The sequence below is a fragment of the Stenella coeruleoalba genome (genome assembly GCF_951394435.1).
Source record: "Stenella coeruleoalba genome assembly, chromosome: 1".
In the NCBI taxonomy this organism is placed as follows: Eukaryota; Metazoa; Chordata; class Mammalia; order Artiodactyla; family Delphinidae; genus Stenella; species Stenella coeruleoalba.
This window is the reverse complement of record NC_137169.1, coordinates 75,802,145-75,812,572: the sequence shown is the minus strand read 5'-3', so window position 1 is coordinate 75,812,572 and position 10,428 is coordinate 75,802,145. Positions and strand designations below refer to the sequence as shown.

At 34.7% G+C, this 10,428-nt stretch overlaps 1 protein-coding gene across 1 annotated transcript; it reads left to right on the top strand.

Moving 5' to 3' along the window:
* Positions 1-9,163: 9,163 nt before the first annotated feature.
* LOC307191393 (HIG1 domain family member 1A, mitochondrial-like) lies at positions 9,164-9,579 on the top strand. Its single transcript, XM_079931435.1, has one exon. The coding sequence runs from the start codon at positions 9,176-9,178 to the stop codon at positions 9,455-9,457; it is 282 nt and encodes a 93-aa protein (XP_079787561.1). The 5' UTR covers positions 9,164-9,175; the 3' UTR covers positions 9,458-9,579.
* The last annotated feature ends 849 nt before the right edge of the window (positions 9,580-10,428 follow it).

Genomic DNA, 10,428 nt, shown 5'->3' with positions numbered 1-10,428 from the left:
TCAATTTTGTTTATCTTTTTGAAGAACAAGCTCTTGCTTTTATTAATCCTTTCTATTGTTTTACTGGTTTCTATTTCATTTATTTCCATTCTGATCTTTATGACTTCCTTTTTTTCTGCTAATGTTGGGCTTAATTTGTTCTTCTTTTTCTTGTTCCTTGAAGTGTAAAGTTAGGTTGTTTATTTGAGATCTTTCTAATTCTTAATATTATATGTATTTATTGCTATAAACTTTCCTTTCAGAATTGCTTTTGCTGCATCTCATAATTTTGATATGTTTTATTTCCATTTTCATTTGTTTTGAGATAATTTTTTATTTCTCTATTGATTTCTTCTTTTACCCATTGGTTGTTCAGAAGGGTATTGTTTAATTTCCACATATTTGTGGGTTTTCCAGCTTTCCTCTTGTTGATAACTTCTAGTTTCATGCCATTGTGGTCAGAAAATATAGTTGGTATGATTTCAGTCTTCTTAAATTTGCAAAGATTTGTTTTGTGTTCTATCACATGTTCTATCTTGACAATGTTCTGTGTGCACTCAAGGAGAATGTATCAATATATTCTACTGCTGTTGGGTGGAATGTTCTATATATGTCTGTTAAGTCCATTTGTTCTGGAGTAGGTTCAATTTCAATGTTTCTTTGTTCATTTTCTGTTTGGATGGTCTATTCATTGCTGACAGTGGGGTTTTGAAGTGTCCTACTATTGTATTGTCCTATTATTGTATTGTTGTCTCTTTCTCTCTTTAGATCTGTTAGTATTTTCTTAATATCTTTTAGTACTCTGATACTGGGTGCATATATATTTACAATTCTTGTATTTCATGATGTTTTGACCCTTTTATTATTGTATAATGACCTTCTTTGTTTCTTATTACCATTTTTGGCTTGAAGTCTATTTTGTCTGATATAACTTTGGCTATACTCACCTTCATTTTGCTTGCACTTTAAAAGATATCCTCTTTAATCTCTTCACTTTAAGCCTATAAGTATCTTTAGAGCTGAAATGAGTCTCTTGGAGGCAGCATATAGTTGGTCTTATCTTTTTATGCATCCAGCCACTCTGTGCCTTTTGATTGGTGAATTCAATCCACTTATATTTAGAGTGATTATTGATATGTAAGGACTTACTACTGTGATTATGTTGCTTGCTTCTGATTTTGTAAAATTGTGATATATCATGATGATTTAAAATATGTGTGTTTTGTGAAAGAATTCCCCTCATCTAGTTAATTAACACATCCATTACCTCATATACTTATCTTTTTGTGTGTGAGAAATTTATGTTGTACACTCTTAGCAAATTCCAATTACACAACAGTGTTATTTATTATATTTATAATGTTATATATTAGATCCTCAGACCCTATTCATTTTATAGCTGAAAATTTGTACCCTTCTACCTGCCTTTCCATATTTACCACACTTCCCACCCCCCCACCAGCTCTTGGCAACCACTTTTCTACTCTCTGTTTCTATGACTTTGACTTTTAAAAATTTAGATTCCATATATAAGTAATACCATGCAGTATTTGTCTTTCTCTGGCTGGCTTATTTCACTTAGCATAATGCCCTCAGGGTCCATCTGTGTTGTCACAAATGACAGCATTTCATCCTTTCTCATGACTGAATAATATCCATTGTACATACCTTCCACATCTTCTTTATCCATTCATCTGTTGACACACACGTTGTTTATATATCTTGGTTATTATGAATAATGCTGCAATGAACATGGTGGTACATATATCTTTTTGAGTTAATGTTTTCATTTCCTTTGGATAAATACCCAGAAGTGGAATTGCTGGATCATATGACAATTCTATATTTAATTTTTTGAGGAAACTCCATACTGGTTCCATAGTGTCTGCACCACCCTCAACAGTTCACAAGGGCTCCCTTTTATCCATATCACTGCCAACACTTCTTATCCCTTGTCTTTTTGATGATAGCATTCTAACAGGTATGGGATGTTATCTTATTGTGGTTTTGATTTGCATTTCCCTGGTAGTTAGTGATGTTGAGCACTTTTTCACGTACCTGTTGGTCATTCGTATGTCTTCTTTTGAAAATATCTATTCAGTTCCTCTACTCGTTTTTAAATTGAATTTTTTCTATTGATCTATATGGCTTATTTATATATTTTGGATGTTAACCCCTTATCAAATATATGATTTACAAATATTTTCTCCCACTCAGTAGTTTTATTTGTTTGTTTTTTTCCACTCAGTAGTTTGACCTTTCATTTTGCTGATGGTTTCCTTTGCTCTGCAGAGACTTTTTGGTTTGACATAGTTCCACTTGTTTATTTTTGCTTTTGCTGCCTTTGCTTTTGGTGTCAAATCCAAAACATCACTACAAATACCAATATTAAAGAACTTCCTATATTTTATTCTGGTTTTATAGTTTCAGGTCTTAATTTAAGTCTTTAATTTATTTTGTGTTGATTTTTATGTATGGTGAAAGATAGTCATCCAGTTTCATTCTTTTGCATGTGGCTGTCCAGTTTTCCCAACACCATTTATTGAAGAGACTATCCTCTCCCTATTTTATATTCTTGGCCTCATTGTCATAAATTAATTGAACATATATCCATGGGTTTATTTGGGGTCCTTCTATTCATTGCTTTGATCTATGTGTCTGTTTTTATGCCAATGCCAAAGTGTTTTGATTACTATAGCTTTGAATGTAGTTTGAAGTCAGAAAATGTGATGTCTCCAGATTTGTTCTTCTTTCTCAAGATTGCTTTGGTTATTTGGGGTCTTTTTGTGGTTCATACAAATTTTAGAACTTTCCCCTCCTATTTCTGGTAAAAAAAAAATGCCACTGGAATTTTGATAGGGATTGTACTGAATTGCTTTGGGTAGTATGAACATTTTAACTATATTAATTCTTCCAGTCCATTAGCATGGAATATTTTTCCATTTATTTGTTTCTTCTTCAATTTCATCAATGTCTTATAGTTTTCAGTCTACTGTTGTTTTATATTGTAGTAGGTCTTGAAATCAGACAATGTGAGTCCTCCAACTTTCTTATTTTTCAGAAAAAAGAAATTGGTTACTCTAGTTACTTGCAATTTCCACATAAGTTTTAGGATTGTCTTCTCACTTTCTACCAAAAAACCTGGTGAGATTTTGTCAAACTTACTGGTAATTTTTAGGAAAAGTATCATCTTAGCAATGTTGAGTCTTCTGGCATAAATATGATTTAGTGCTCTATTTATTTAGGTCTTCTCTAACTTCTCATAGCATGTTTTGTAGTTTGCAGTGTACAAGTTTTTTTTACAGTTGTTATATTATTTCTGTATTTCATATTTTGATATTGTTATAAATGGCATTTTAAAAGTTTTTCTATTTTTTTGCTAGTGTATAGAAGTATGATTGATATTTTTGAAAATTGTTATTGTATAATGCAACCTTGCTAAAATCACATATTAGTTTTATAGCTGTTTTGTAGAAGAGGTTGGATTTCCACATAGATGATCATGTCATTTGCAAACAAGGAGACTTTTACTTCTTTTCTAGTCTCAATGACTTTTATTTCTTTTCTCAGGTTATTGCACTACTAGAATCTCCAGAGGAATATTGAATAGAAGAGGGAAGGTTGATTTGAATTGCCAAATCAACATTACTATAAGTGAAAATCCATACTGATGTTTTTATAAACCTTCCAGATGATTTTAATATTTACCCAGTATGGAGATATATTAACATACACAAAATTTCATTACTGTTGAGATATACTAATCTGCTTCACTGTCTCCTCATGCACTTGGTTTCAGTTCCTTGGACATGCCAAGTTTATTACCATATTAGAAATAGGGGTAATGTTTGATATAGGGAGCCACAAGATGAGCAGGAATCACGCTCTGTTTCTTGCTTTTGTTTCTGTCATCATGTTAGCATCCATCTTCCAGACTGACTTTCCACAAATCAAGAACCTTGGCTGCTGACAGTTCTAGGCTCATGTCTTTCCACCTTCACCACCTGAGAAAAAAAGCTTATTATCACCTACCTCAGCTTAAACAAACATGGCAAGGGACTCCGGTTGCATTGGCTTAAGCCATATGCTCACCCGCTGAACCAATCTGTGTGGCCAGGGTGTTAGGACTTTGTGACTGGCATGTCTAGTGTTAGGTGCCATGGCAAGGGAGGAAAGGTCCTAAATCACTCGTTTAGGCTACATGTTAGAGTAGGGAATGAGGCAAGAGGAGCAATGGTGCTCCATAAGGAAAGTGAGTGATAACAACATGGCCAAGTGTTAAATCACTGAGAACTTAGGCATTTCCTTGGTTTATGTCTTATACAGTTCTCAAGAGGTTCTTTCATGATGTTTCATGTATGAGATGTTAATACTTATTATTTTGAGGATATGAAGTAGAATAAGCTCAAAAGAAGTGTTATACTGTTCAGTACTCAGTCATGTCCATCCCTGCCAGGCCTTTCTTGTCAGCTTAACACACCTTCCTTGGTTGAGTGTACTGGCACTGCTGGACCTCTGCTGATGGTCTCTCTTTTAGCATCTTTTATAGGTTTCCCTACTCATGGAGGGCTAAGAACTTTGCTTCCACACAAGGAATATTTGAAATGTTAGATTCCGGAGGATATGCACACAATAGCACTTAATAAATATTTGTCGTATTGAATTGAACCTGAAGAAATGAATTTACCAATGGGAAGTAGATAATGAAGGAGGGGAAGAGGGAGTCCAAGGTAAGCCATAGGGGAGCTTTGCACAGGCAGGTAAGCTTGAACACAGTGTTCTAAAAATCACTTCAAGTAAATAGCTGCTTTAAACCTGCATGAACCTGCAAGAGATTTTCTATGACAGCAACCAGGTGAAGAGTTTATTAGCATCTCCCCTTCACTGGGCCACATTCTGTTGCCAAGAATACTGATGCTACCCTCCACTTGAACTGTAGTAAACAACAATTTACCACTCATGTTTTAGGAATGTGAATGTTGCAACAACAAAATACTCATTGACAGACATTAATCACTTTCTGAGCCAAGAAGGATAAAAACTACACAGAAATGGGCTTCCCTGGTGGCGCAGTGGTTGAGAATCCACCTGCCGATGCAGGGGACACGGGTTTGTGCCCCGGTCCGGGAAGATCCCACATGCCGCGGAGTGGCTGGGCCCGTGAGCCATGGCTGCTGAGCCTGCGCGTCCGGAGCCTGTACTCCGCAACGGGAGAGGCCACAACAGTGAGAGGCCCACGTACCATAAAAAAAAAACCCAAAAAACAAAACAAAAAAAAACTACACAGAAACAATAGAACCCAAATGACAGATGGGACTGAGGGGTGTTCAGGACCTCATTGAGACACCTGTGATCATGCTGTAGACAGGCTTTCCTAATTAATTTCTCAAAGTAAACTAAAGCAAGCACGTATAACCTTTGTATTCCCAGTGCCTAACACTGCATTGGCAGAGTTAAAAGCTGATTTGGTAATGAAGGCTTTCTTCTTACCATCTGATTGTAATTAAATGACTAATTTGTCTTTCCCTCAACACCAGATTATAAATTCTGTGAGGGCTGGGATCACATTTGACTTGTTTACCCTCATTGCTCAAGATCCAGTGCACATAAGTAGATGCTTAGCAAATATTGTTGACATGAAAATGAAATGATAGGAAATCAGGAGAGAACAGAATGATTGAGCTTCTACTGTGTGCCACGCATTTTGATAGGTGCTTATGCATTACAGTAGGTACCTCACTTTTATTCCCCATGACAACTCTGGTAGATATAAATTAATAACATAATTTTACAGTTAAAACTGGGAAGGACAGGGCTTCCCTGGGAGCACAGTGGTTGGGAGTCCGCCTGCGGATGCAGGGGGTGCGGGTTCATGCCCCGGTCCGGGGGGATCCCGCGTGCCGCGGAGCGGCTGGGCCCGTGGGCCGTGGCCGTTGGGCCTGTGCGTCCGGAGCCTGTGCTCCGCAGTGGGAGAAGCCGCAGCGGTGAGAGGCCCGCGTACAGAAAAAAAAAAAAAAAAACTGGGAAGGACAACTTAGAGTGTTGAATATTAACTATTTGCTGGGCCCTACGCTAGGAAATTTACATATATTATCCATATGTAGATCTTCAAAATACCCTGGAGTATTTTTCTCCATATCTTACAAATTTACAGAAAAAAACTGGCATGTAGTTAATAAAAATGATGCTAATATTTAGATCCATATCTTCTGATTACAAATTGAGTACAAATAATTAAATGTTCACTGAATGAATTAAGGGATTAGTGGTTCTTATTAATTAATTTATTGATTCATAGATATTTATTTGCCCATAAAACTCTTATGAAAAGCAACTTTGCCAGTAGCACTTATTGTAAACAAAAATAATTTTAAGATCATTTTTCACCTGAAAAATCAAAATTTGTACTTGAAAATCTCTTCTAAAATTTACTTCATCCTCTACTTACAGCTTGTATCACATTTAAATTATCTCTGACATAATTATTAAATCATAATCCAAGAAAACTCTTCATAAGATCTTTAAGTAATACACTCAAGTATTTAAGAAGTCTCATTTTTATATATATCTTGTTGAAACTCATTTTATCTCCTTTTTTAATGGAAAATGCAATAAAAAGATTTTTAATATCTTATCCCTTATTTTACTGAATAGAATCCTGCCTTTATGTTCAGTGTTATTCTGTAAATAAATCTGGACTTTTAAAGACTAATTTTAATAGCAACAATACTATTTGTAACATACTTTTTCTTTTCTTGGCCTTAGGAAAATATTCTAATAATTTAACTATGAAATTACATACCCTTTCATTTCCCAGATCCACACCCTAAAGCCTTCCTTATTTTTTATTTATCTCACCAGTTAGCTTCCTTTAGTGACATTTACTGACAGCTCATTCCTTTTCCTACTTTTCTGTTATAAGGTCTTACTTTTCAGTGGAGGTCACAGTTTTGAAAGCTGTGGCCACAAATGCTTTTATGGTCCTTTGGATGAGCTAAATCAAAAGGGCAATGAAAGGGACACATTTTGCAACCAGATGGCTCTGTAATCCACAATTAATTTTCTAATTTCTGCATGAAAATTAAAAAGATATAGTTTGATTACAGAATGTATTTCATATATATGCAAGCACTTAAAACCTTTCTAATTATGTATGCAAGGCCTAAACCAATCTCAAGAATTAATGTCAGATTCAGAGCAGAATCTTAAAATATTGCTAATCCATTTTAAAATGTAAATGAATTAATCATTTGGAGAATGCAAATTAAAATGGCAAAATACCACTACATACCCATTAAAATAACTCAGTGAAACAGACAATTTTCTAGGAAAATACAAATTATCACAATAGAATCAGTCATAGGAAACCTGAATAGACCAAGAATTAACTTTTACTCAATTAATCAATAAGAAAAAGGTACTCCACTTGAGAAAATGAGTTAATGACATACTTTTTTGTCAGGTTGACAAAAATTTTAAAAGGACAGTAATATCTACTTTTGGTGATAGCTTAGGGAGGCAAATACTGTCATATATAGTTGATAATAAAAAGAGTTGCTAATACTTCCTTATGAATAAATTGCCAATTTAATCAAAAAAGGGAAAATGTTTTTTCTTTTGGTCTCTGAAAATTTTCTTTTAGAAATTCTTCCTAACCAACTAAAGATGTAAATTAAGATTTTTCTATAGGCGTGTTAATCATAAAGAACATTATTTTAAAAGAGTGAAAAATTGGAAAGATTCTAGATTTCCTTGTATAAATTTTATTACATGAATATATGATCATTAAAAATGAACTGATATTTCAATATGTTAATGATAGAGTGTTGAACTTAAAAGCTCTTATTATACTCTAAGGAATCAACAAAATACAACTACACACAACAATATAGAGGGTTCTCACAAAGATATTTCACTAAAAGAAGTCAATCACAAAAAAATATGTATTATATTATTCCACCTATATAAAGTACATAAACAGGTAAAAACAATTTATGCTGTTAGAAATCAAGATAATGTTTAACTTTTGGGGAGTTAATAACTGGAGGAGAACAGAAAGGGGTCCCTGGGGATGATAGTAATGTTCTTTTCTGAATATTGGTCCTGATTGCATGGGTGTATTTGTGAAAATTCTTCTAGCAAATGACAGAAGCCAAGGTTTTCATGTACTAATCTCTAAAGAGGAGCCAGAAAAGATATAAATAAGATATTATGTAACATAAATACTTTAAATAACCCTCCTTGGCCTGATTCTAAATCCTCATACAAAAGGATATTGATAAAATAACCAGTTCATTCTTCCCTTATCTCTTCATTCATTCAACAGTTAATTATTGAGAATTTCCTGTGTGCCAAGTCTGCTTCTAGTTAATGAAGTGAGGAAAACCATTAGGTCACTGGTCTCATGGAATTTATATTCCAGCTGGGAAGATAAACAATAAACATTGTAACATTCCATTGAAAATTAATATGTATCACTTAGTGTTAAAAACTATACAGAGATTAATCCTTTGTCAGTTGCTTCATTTGCAAATATTTTCTCCCATTTTGAGGGTTGTCTTTTCATCTTGATTATGGTTTCCTTGGCGGTATAAAAGCTTTTAAGTTTCATTACGTCCATTTGTTTATTTTTATTTTTATTTCCATTACTCTACGAGGTGGAGTAGATGGTGGAGTAGAGCAAGAAAGGATCTTGCTGTGATTTATGTCATAAAGTGTTCTGCCTATGTTTTCCTCTCAGAGTTTTATAGTGTCTGGCCTTACATTTAGGTCTTTAATCCATTTTGAGTTTATTTTTGTGTATGGTGTTAGGGAGTGTCCTAATTTCATTCTTTTACATGTAGCTGCCCAGTTTTCCCAGCACCACTTATTGAAGAGGCTGTCTTTTCTCCATTGTATGTTCTTGCCTCCTTTGTAAAGCAGCCCATGCAGCTCTTTATCAAAAAAAACCAAACAACCCAATCCGAAAATGGGCAGAAGATCTAAATAGACATTTCTCCAAAGAAGGCATACAGATGGCCAACAAATACATGAAAAGATGCTCAACATCACTAATCATTAGAGAAATGCAAATCAAAACCATAATGAGGTATCACCTCACACCAGTCAAAATGGCCATCATCAAAAAATCTAGAAACAGCAGAAGCCGGTTGGAACCTGCGACGTCTTGTAGTTGTCTGAAGATCCTTCAATCACTATGTCAAGCGACACAGATGATTCTCTTTCTTCATATGATGAAGATCACGGATCTAAACTTATCCGAAAAGCTAGAGAGGCATCATTTGTCCCCACTGGAATGGCAGGTTTTGCAACAATCGTTGCATATAGATTATATAAATTGAAGAGCAGGGGAAATAGTAAAATGTCTGTTCACCTGATCCACATGTGCATGGCAGCCCAAGGCTTTGTTGTGGGAACAATGACTCTTGGTATGGGCGATTCCATGTATCGAGAATTCTGGGCAAAACCTAAACCTTAGAAGAGGAGACGTTGTCTTGGTCTCATTGGTGGTGCTTGCTTTAGTTAGACATCTCATATTGAGGTTATATGTTTATGTTGAAAATAAATTCTTTGGGTCGGACAATAACATGGTAATTTGAATATTGGCTTCCTTTCTTGCAGGCTTGATTTGCCTGGTGACCAGGTTACTGGTGACTAGTTCACTAGCTAGGTCATTCAGGGGAGGCAGATTAGCACAAAAACATGTCATTTTTAAATGCTCTTGATAGTGGTACAATGTCCACCTTCTTAAACTCTTCTGATGAAATTAGTTTTAAAGAGGACAACATGCCAATCCTGATAATGCTCCCAGTTGCTGCAGAATATCATATGCTTTTGATGTAATATAGGAATCCTATTTACCCCAGTTAATTTAACTCTTTCTGACTGCCTTGTGGACTGAGTACTGTTTTAAGGGCTGGTTGGCTCTAGAGGAACCCTTTCAAAACAGTGCACAGAATACAACATTATAAACGTCCTGGCAACTATATGTGTGTTTTTAAGCCAAACCTAAAAAGCTGGTAAGAGAGCTCCTTTGAAGTAGTATTTATTTCAGAATCATAGTTGTAAACATGAGAATAACTTAACTGTAGATCCCCATTTAGCTCTTTTGTAATTGCAGAATTATATTTTGCTGCTGTTATAGTAGAATAATTTTTGTGTCATTTTGAAATAGAAATATGAATTTTAAGTGCTAATGCAAGAGTAAATGAAAAACATTTTTTAAATGTGTGCAGTATGTTTATTTTCTCTGTAAGAATCATAAATGTTAAAATAAATAAATTGCCTATAATGGAAGTGATTTATGAGCAAGCTGGTTTGGTCAGACGTTATACAAACTTTGGTATACTACAGAATGCTTTGTTGTACTTGTGAAATTCTCTTGTCTAACCTGAGTTTACATTCCATGATGATAACATGGTAAATGTAGTGTTATTAAAGTAAGTGAAC